Source organism: Nicotiana tabacum, chromosome 15 (assembly GCF_000715075.1).
Source record: "Nicotiana tabacum cultivar K326 chromosome 15, ASM71507v2, whole genome shotgun sequence".
Taxonomy (NCBI): Eukaryota; Viridiplantae; Streptophyta; class Magnoliopsida; order Solanales; family Solanaceae; genus Nicotiana; species Nicotiana tabacum.
This window is the reverse complement of record NC_134094.1, coordinates 100674358-100684066: the sequence shown is the minus strand read 5'-3', so window position 1 is coordinate 100684066 and position 9709 is coordinate 100674358. Positions and strand designations below refer to the sequence as shown.

The 9709-nt window shown below is 38.5% G+C and overlaps 1 protein-coding gene across 1 annotated transcript; it reads right to left on the bottom strand.

The window, feature by feature from the left end:
- Positions 1-6431: 6431 nt before the first annotated feature.
- On the bottom strand, positions 6432-8959 carry LOC107773157 (uncharacterized). Its single transcript, XM_016592608.2, has 5 exons — positions 7913-8959; positions 7539-7805; positions 6897-6962; positions 6696-6761; positions 6432-6595 (listed from the first exon to the last, which is right to left on the bottom strand). Exons 1-5 carry the CDS (start codon positions 8489-8491, stop codon positions 6518-6520), a joined length of 1056 nt encoding a protein of 351 aa, XP_016448094.1. The 5' UTR covers positions 8492-8959; the 3' UTR covers positions 6432-6517.
- Positions 8960-9709: the final 750 nt, after the last annotated feature.

Below are 9709 nucleotides of genomic sequence, written 5' to 3'. Positions count from 1 at the left end.
ACGCGACGACAAGTTTACCTTGAGTCTTCACAACAATGTTTGACCACTCAGCTAATAATCCACAATAACCGAGGCACCTGGATCTGCACAAAAATGTGCAAAAATGTAGTATGAATACACCACAGCGATACCCTGTAAGTATCAAGACTAACCTCAGCGGAGTAGTGACAAGGTACAGTTAAGACACCTGCCGGACTAAATAAACTGAACAAGTATGAAGGTGAACTAACAGAGAAACAATACTAATATAAAGCTAAGCAGGATATGGAATACAAAACAATACTTGCAATGGTACACTAGTAACAATAATATTTAACAGAAAGCAGTCAGGTAGTAATATTGTAGAGTAAGCTAAACACAGTCTATGTCCGGTGAAACCAATTAAAGTAAAACCAGCAAAAACTCAGTAAGAACAACCGCTTTTACACCGGATCTGTTCAAGTATTTCCACGAGGTACCGAACCTCATAAACACAGCTCACGGTCCCAATTCATGAACCCTAATCACTTGGCATCTTGTGCCCACATTACAACTCATAACCTCACAGACGGCTCTCGCGGCAATAGAACAATTCTCACACAGAAGGCAAGTAGACAAGAGTACGTATAATAGTCAATAACGTCAAGATTCATCTTCTAAAACCGATATGGGCTATTTGATTACGTGTATGCTTGTGCAAGTGTTCTACCACAATTCAAGTCAACAAATAAGAGTAGCGACAATGAATGGTACAGAAGAAACAATCACCACGAAATGTACAACGTAATAAAAGCAGCAATGAAGTTGAAGCAATGACTAGCACGACAAGATTAGATACATAGAACTAAGCAAATAGTGCAACACGAAGGAAGACAATTAATTGTATGCTAAAGAGGCAACAATCAAAGACAAGTACAAAAGAATGGGGAAATGACAACAAGAGCCTTACCGAGGTACCGCATCGTAGTCTCAAATCATAAAATGAATCACAAACTTTCCTTATATCATCGCGGGAGCCTTTACATTTAATTTTTTGAAAATTAATTTTCCCGAAATAGCACCCTGCGTTTTAGCCCATCTTATCACACCGCATGACTTCTAGTAGTTCCCCTACTAGCCATGCGTTTTAAGACCACCTTATCTCACCGCATGCGTTTCAACACCCAGACCTTATACCATCGCATACGTATCAACAACAATAATAGCACGACAGAAACCTCATGCAAACATCATAACAACAACATGGCAGAAACCTTGTGTAAACAGCATAACAATTCTCTCAACAATAACACGTGTGCCAAAACATAACAACTCAAATAAATGACTTTCACAATAGGTGCCCATATGCCATAACATTTCCTCAAATAGTTTCAATATCACAATAACGCATAGCCCTCGACTCAACAACACTGAATACAACAGCAACAACAACAATAACACGAGAATACGGCAAGTAAATCAACACAAGAACTTCAGAACACAAAGAAACGGAAGAACAAACTCACAAAGAAAGACACATCAGGGGAAATAATAGTCTCAACAAGAATAGTTCAAAAAGGGAGAGGTAATGTATAATAATGATTCCACAAAAGTACAATTCGACAACAAGAGATATAGCATGCATCAATGAACCCAAATAAGAATACGCCAACAATGAAAGGGATAACAAACTTCAATTAAGGCCAAGCAATTACGGAAGAGATAATAATGATTTCAATTAAGGTTAAAAAATTACGGGAAGGATAGCATGACAGTAAAAGAGGCAACAACTTCAGTTAAGGCACATAAGAGTTTAATCGACAATAAGGGTAGAACATGAAGCAATTAATTCCAATTAAGACACGTAAGGGTGAATTTAGTAAATGGGGGATTTAACATGACGAACAACTTCATATCTAATGAACATAAGAACCCAATAGCCCTAAACGGTCAAATTCTACAAATAAGCCCGAGCACATACTCGTTATCTCATGTACACGGCCTCCACATGACACAATTAGTACAAGTGACTCAAATCCTAAGGGGTAGTTTTTCCACACAATGTTAGGCAAGATACTTACCTCAAAGAAGCTAGACTGTTCCTCTAAAATGACCTCCTCGAGTGAAACAACCTCCGGACGGCTCAAATCTAGCCAAAATAACTTCAAATTATAAATAAAACTCATAGGAAATAATTCCAGATAATAAAGCTTCAATCTTTAAAAGAACTAAAAAGTCAACTTCCAGGCTCGTACCTCGGAATCCGATAAAATTCATAAAATCCAAACACCAATTCCGATACGAGTTCAACCATACCAAAATTATCAATTTCTAACATCAATTCGTCCTTCAAATCATCATTTCAAATTTTGAAAGATATTTACAAATTTTCCCAAATTCCAACTTAATTCACTATCTAAATGATGAAGATAACAATGGATTCATGAAATATAATAAGATTCGGGTAAAGAACACTTACCCTGATGAATTACTTGAAAAACCCACAAAACATCCCCAAAACCGAGGTCTACAACTCAAAATATGGAAAAAGAATGGAAAACCCTCGAATATAACCTCTCTGCCCAGCACTTTCCGCATTTGCGGGCAATAGGTCACTTTTGCGACGTTCGCTTTTGCGAATAAAATGTTGCTTATGCGGATGATCACTCTCTTGCACTGCCTTCGCTTCTGCGAGCCCAGGCACCGCACCTGTGATGGCATAGGTGCGCAAGGATTCTCGCTTCTGCGAGCACACACACGGCTGCCAGCTTCCGCTTCTGCGTCTTCATCTCCGCGTCCGCGGTCATGCAAGTGCGGAAAATACTTCGCACCTGCGACCACTGCCCAGTCCTTCCCCTTTCTCTTCTGCGATCACTGCCTCGCCTATGTGGTCACGCACCTGCGAACAAATCCATCGCAGGTGCGAGGACACCAGTCCAGAACCCCTAAGCATTTCTTAAGTCCAAAAATCTGATCCGTTATCCATCCGAAATCCACCCGAGACCCTCAGGACCTCAACCAAATATACCAACACATCCTAAAACACAATACGAACTTTGTCGAGGCCTCAAATCACATCAAACAACATCAAAATTACGAATCGCACCTCGAATCGAACTTATGAAATTCCAAATCTTCCAACTTCTAAAACTCGTGCTGAAACATACCAAATCAACCCGGAATGACGTCAAATATTGCATACAAGTTTCAAATGACATAACGGAGCTAATCCAACTCCCAAAATTGGAATCCGAGCCCGATATCAACAAAGTCAACTCCCGGTTAAACCTCTCAACCTTCTAAAACTTCAACTTTCCAATTTTCGCTGAAATGCTTCAAATTACTCTACGGACCTCCAAATCCAAATCTGGATACACGCCTAAGTCCAAAATCACCATAGGGACCTATTGGAATCATCAAAATCATATTTAGGAGTCGTCTACACAAAAGGTAAATCTCCCGTTAACTCTTACCGCTTAAGCTTCTAAAGCAAGAATCCTTCTTCCAAATTGACCCCAAATCATCCGAAAATCGAACTCGACCACACACGCAATTCATAACACATAATACACAACTACTTGAGACCTTAAGCCGCCGAACATGACGCTAATTGTCAAAACGACCGGTCAGATCGTTAAACCTGCAATAACAAAGATGGAAGAGGAGTTAGTATAGTAAAAGGTGAAGACATAGTGTTGGCTACTAGAAAAGAGACCTTACCATGAGAACGGGCCTCCCATCAACCCTTCGAGAGTTCGTGCCATGTGTGCTTGAAGTACGATATCTAAGTACATATGCCCTCGATCCAATCCTTTAACCGGGGGACCGCATTCGGAACCCAGACGACAGCTGCATAGCCACAAGCATGAATGAGAAGATAGAAATGGAAAAAGAAGAATTTTTGATGTTGAAAGAGGGAGTTGCACTGTATAATCGAAGCAGATGGTCGATCGTGAACCAATGAGATTCGGACTTGTTCACGAAGTAGCGGAGGAGGGTCACAATCCTCTACAACGATGGGTGGATCTACCTGAGGCACACCTAGTTTCTCTTGCAAAAATCTAGAACGATCGGGTTTACCGGGTCCAGTGTGAAGGGATAAGTCTAAACACTTAAGTACCTCTCCACGTGGGTGGTGACGGCGTCCTCGGGCTCGGGGACTACTATGTTCTTTCCTTCCCAGTTGCAATCCTTACGAACTATGGGAAGAACATCTTCAGTCACAAAACATATGTACCTCGAGACTCCTTCACCCCGGTCCTGTTTGCGCGAGGGCTTCTCGACTTTAAAGTCATCTGCAATTGAGCAGCCCCCAAGAATGAATGCCGACAAGGGAAGCTCGGCGGCCGGTTCGTTAGCGGCCACAATGGGGGAAACCATTTTCGAGGGCAATCACCTCAGGGGCAACCGCTTCAGTACCAGCAGTTGGTTGAGAAGATGAAGAGCCAACTTGTTGAGGCACGATTTTCGATGTTTTGGCCATTGTCATCTGAGAGAGTGTTTGAATGTTTGAGAAAAGAACGCAAAGTTTTGGAAAAACGGGTTTTGAAGATAAAGAATAGAGTATGAAGATTTGAAGAAAATTTAGACAGAAATCAGGAGATTGCTATGGAAATTGAAGAACAAGGATGAAGATATGAAGAACGTTTGATGATAGCTGGAAAGTTCAAAGGTAGTGATTTGGTCGAAAAGTAGAAAAAAGACAAAATGAGGAGCTTTTATAGGGAAACAGCCGACGCTTCATATTCGGAGGTGACCTGCCGGTGAGCGACACGTGTCCGAATTCAGAATGACATGATTGATGGGACGTTTCATCTCCCTCATCATAACGTACGAAGGAAGGAACCAGAGTCATCTGTCATTTCCCATCATGTCGGCAAGCCTACTCTCTGAGAAGCTAGGGGACTATCTGTATACGGGTAAAATCGGGCCCACTGAATACCTCTATTTCCTGGTAAGACAAACAGAGAAGGAACATGACCGTAATGAATTAGAGTCAAAGCGAGGAGCCCCTCGTATCGGGGCTTGGGCAAAATATCTGCCCTCGAGGGTATCGGGGTCGTGTCCTCCGGGTCCGGTTCGAGGGTCAAGACTTCGGAGAGCATTACCCAACAGCTGCACATGACTAGCAAATGGCCGTGATGTCCGTGACCAACCGGATATCACGGCGTGAATCTTAGCCCGTTTCGGCAGAAAATCAGTAATTAGTGAAACATAAGATTTTTACCTTTCTTAGAATTGTACGTAGGGTAAAACTCCCCTACTATATAAAGGGGGAAGCTTATTATTTATGACACACATTGTAACATGTATATCAAGGTAATTTATTTCAATTCTCTTTGTTGTTCAAAGTTCTTATTCTTGTTCTTAAGTTCTTCATAAGTACAAGCTTGGAATCGAGGGAAAGTTCTTCGTCGAGCCATCTACCGAGCCCGGAATCACCCTTATCATCGGTTTGGTCATTTATTACGTCTTTCATTTGCTTAATCTAATGTCATTAATTGATCACTCGTATTGAATTAATCCACATATCCTTAAAATTACATATAAATTCAATTGTTATCCATTTTTGAGGCATCTTGGTTAATATGTTAAAAGGCATGTACGATCCAATGCAGGACGCAATTAAGGATATTCTACAACTCTTGCAATCTTGCGAGTTTTCCATCCAACATTGCTATCGTGAAGCTAACCAAGTAGTAGATGCATTGGCTAAATGGAGCATCATTCATGGGAATTCTATATTTTATAATTGGAAGGATCTTCCCAATCAAGCTACATGCCCATATATGATGGATAAGATACAAATGGCTACATTTAGACACAAGGGAAGAAGGAAATTTATTACTGAACCTATGTCATTTTGTGTATAGCACTTTCTGAGAGTTCCTTTCATACATAGGTAGACTTTCTTACGTACATTTGATATGTACTTTTTGTATATTGGTAAGAAAGCTACTCTATCTTTGTATTTGTTCTATTAACGGTTATAAGGATGGTCTTTTGGATGTAATTAATAGAGGTCAGGTGAAATGTCCCCTTTATGTTATGTGCTCTTTTTGTTGGGATTATATAAAAGGAAGGCGCCACCTAAGGCGTAAAATTTAAAAAAAAAAAAAAACACATAGTGGGTTCAAAGTCTAATTTGGACCGTGTGTGTGTGATAAAAGAAATAAAAATAAGCATGTAAAGAACATAGTGCACTTATTCCAATTCCTGAATTTTTCACTGGCTTTGATTCAATTTTATTTAATCTAAAATAGCAGTATATCCTTTTTTATGCGTTTAACTTGTGTAGCTTTATACTATGATATTTAGCTTAAGTTAGTTAAATTAAAGTAACTCTCATTATAATACTCTAATAGCTGGTAGATGATCATTATTAGTTAATAATTGCAATTGATAGGCTATACATGTCTAATATGAAACATGAGAATTATTCATGATCAAGATTTTAAAAAAAATGCGTTTTTACATATAGTCAGCATATTGGTTTCTTAATGTCTTGTAGGTAAATAATTAAAAGAAAATGGCATATTGTTGCTTCCAAATTCATAAACTAGGTATGAGAGAGGTCCATCTCCATTCCATTGTAAGCAATTGGAGCATACATCCACATATCATCCGAGCTCAGTAACTGCAGTAAGTGGGAAGTATTTAGTTATTAAGATTCCTTCTGATTTCAATCTAATCAAATAATAAAGAAAGCAAAAAATGGGAAACTTTGGTTTTTATACCTTAATTTGTAGCTGCAGAAACTTCACATATTGGACGGCTTCTTCAAGCATTGTGCTTATGTCAACCTGAGTTACACCAATTAAAGAACTGAATCAAAGGACTATTCTTGATTATCTTCAACACCTTTAGGAAACAGTAGAATGCTCTCTATACACACTATTTCGAGGGGATGTAATACGATAATTAAAAGCATTGTTTACCTTTGTGCCATTGGGGACAAGATTCTGCAGGATCTTCAATCTTTCATTGATTTTCTCTCTTCTTCTCTGCAGTTTGTAAATAAAAATATTAGTTTTAGGATTAAACTTGAAGGTCAAGGGTTCGAGCCGTGGAAGAAGTTACTAATGCTTGCATTAGGATAAGCTATCTACATCACACTACATCCCCTGTGGTGCGGTACTTCCCCAGACCCTGCGTGAACGCGGGATGCCTTGTGCACCCGGCTGCTCTTTTAGTTTTAGGATTTAACTTATGTACATGGACAGTTATTAGCAGTGCTTTTCACTTGTCGTAGCAGGTAACTTGTTTCTTGAGCCGGGGGTCTTTCGAAAACAGTCTCTCTACCTTCATAGGTAGGAGTAAGGTCTGTGTACATACTAACCTCCCAATACCCCACTTGTGGAATTAAACCGGGTTGTTGTTATTGTTGTAGCAGGTAACTTGCCTTAATTTCCAAGTTTCACTTTTTATAGACAGTAATCATAGTTATCTTTCACGTTACATGACTGTATAAAAATCTAAACTAGGAGTGTGTTTAAGTTGAGCTTTGAGATCAAAGAGTATATTTGGATGCTGAACAGAATGAAGAAACAGTAATTGAATAAAAAGCTGATGTTTCTTACCCTTGCATAAAGGCTCTGGGGATCTGTTGCAGTCCCTCTGCTGGCCCTTGTTTTACTATTAAAGTTGCTTTTAGTGTCAGAATTTGTGTTTAATTCCTGAGAAGCATTGGAATCTTCCTCAGAGCTACAACTACTTATGCTCTGTCCACTCTTACAATTTGCTGCATTATTAGTCTCTTGCTGATCTCCTACTTCTTCATTGTTAATTTGGATGTTTTTGTGGTTCTTTTTTACTTTTGGCTGGGCACTCTTCTTATTTTTTGGTCCCTGCATTGAGTAAATAATTAACCCTATTAGAAAATGCTTATCTTGAGTTCAAGATTCTACCACAAAGACAATCAATTTCTGTAGTTAAACTTTTTAAATTAACTCACCTCTCTTGACACCTTTGATTTCTTGGGATTTTTAGTTTCCTCCAATTTCTGATCCTCTGCTACTGATTGAAGTTCTACTTCATGCAACTTCCTCTTTAGCAGCATTTCCTTGCCTATGTCATCTTTCAGGCTGACCATTTCTTTCATGAAATCGTCGTCTTGAAACGCTGGATTAACCGATGAATTTTCAAGATTTTTGTGGCCCATCATGTAAAAATCAGTGGACTCATCAGGGTGGTTGTTTGTTACTTGAAGGAGGTTAGTAACACCATTATAATGTTGCAGATACTCATGACTTGTATTGTTGAGAAAAAACATACCATCACTTCCTCTGCTGTCATTGCTATTTTCTTGAGAAAAATACTCTATGTTACTGTTAAAAGTATGAGAAGGAGAAGAGTAAAAACTCCCTTCAATGTTTGTATTGTCAGTCACATTCTTGTTAGCTTCTTGATCATGCCAAGTTAAGGCTGAAGGATGATCACATTGCAATTGAAACAAGAAATCTGAATTTTCAGTAAAGAACATTCTGCTCAAAGATTGACATTCTTCATCAAAAAAAGTTCCCACAGACTCCATTTTGTGTTTTTAAAAAAAATTGAAAGTAGGGAGGGGGAATGAGAAGTGGTTTACTAAATATAACCACTAAATATTCTCAAAAGTGGTACTGACAAAACAAGCTTTTGAGGATGATCTCAGTTTGGAATGTGCCAAAAGTTGGGAACTTATTTATACTAGAAAGGGCTATAAGGAATATGGAAGAATGTTTAGTAGTATAATTAATTTATGGGCCAAATACCTATGCAGCCCCTTAAACTTGGCTCCAGTTTTCATTTTGACACTTTAACTAAAGTCAGTACCTATTGAACACTCAAACTCTGTCTTACTTGTGCCTATTAAACACAATAGCTGACATGGCAAAAAAATATGTATTTCACCACTCTTAAGCGCGTGAATGGATCTGAAATTATATTTTTTCTTCTTTTTTATTTAAATAAAAACCCCTTTTTCTAAAGAAACCATATCACCACCGTATTAACTCCATTACTGCCGCTCCTCCGCCATTGATGCAACCATTTTACTTCGTTCTTCTTTCTCCGCACACCACCCTCCACCCTTCCCCTTCTTCCTCCTCCCTACCCACTACTACCACCACCAGCCTTGATCCTTTCCCTTCCCTCCTTACATGAAACGGAGATTTAAAAATTTCGAGACGAAGAACAAGTTGACTCAGAAGGTTGAATTGATGAGATAACTAAAATTGATCAGAAATTGGATCAAAGAAAATTGTTCAAGTATGAGTTTGACGAAGAAGACGACGATGGAGAATTTTTCGACCATGAAGCTATGCAAATTTTTTCTGAACTTCAAATTATTTTTTGACTTCAAATATTTATTTTTTAGTCAATGGACCAATCTCATACATCGTCAATCTGGTGCAGAACTTGAAAGAAATCAGATTCCATAGAAGACTCTCCCTAATACTCAGCGTTTAAGCAGATGGAATGAAACCCATTTCTCTTTCTCTTTTTTCCTTTTTAGATTTTTTACTCTTCTTTTTCTCTGTTGACTTGTCTTTTTCTTATTGGTGTTATTTGTTAGGTCAATGGCAAGTAGCTTCACGCTTTGAAATTTGTTGAGGGTTATAAAAAATATGTTTAATAGGTATAAGTAAGATAAGGTTTAAGTGTTCAATAGATATTAGTCTTAGTTAAAATGTTAAAATAAAAATTAAAGTCAAGTTTAACCGCATAGGTATTTGGCCTAATTTATATATTGAATTCCATAATTCCATAT

Excerpts from the sequence above, each read along its gene's own strand:
- LOC107773157 (XM_016592608.2), bottom strand. The coding sequence starts at position 8,491 with ATGGAGTCTGTGGGAACTTTTTTTGATGAAGAATGTCAATCTTTGAGC. Across the intron at positions 6,963-7,538 it reads CCCAGAGCCTTTATGCAAGG|AGAAGAAGAGAGAAAATCAA; the intron begins GTAAGAAACATC and ends TACAAACTGCAG. Across the intron at positions 6,596-6,695 it reads TTCTGCAGCTACAAATTAAG|TTACTGAGCTCGGATGATAT; the intron begins GTATAAAAACCA and ends CACTTACTGCAG.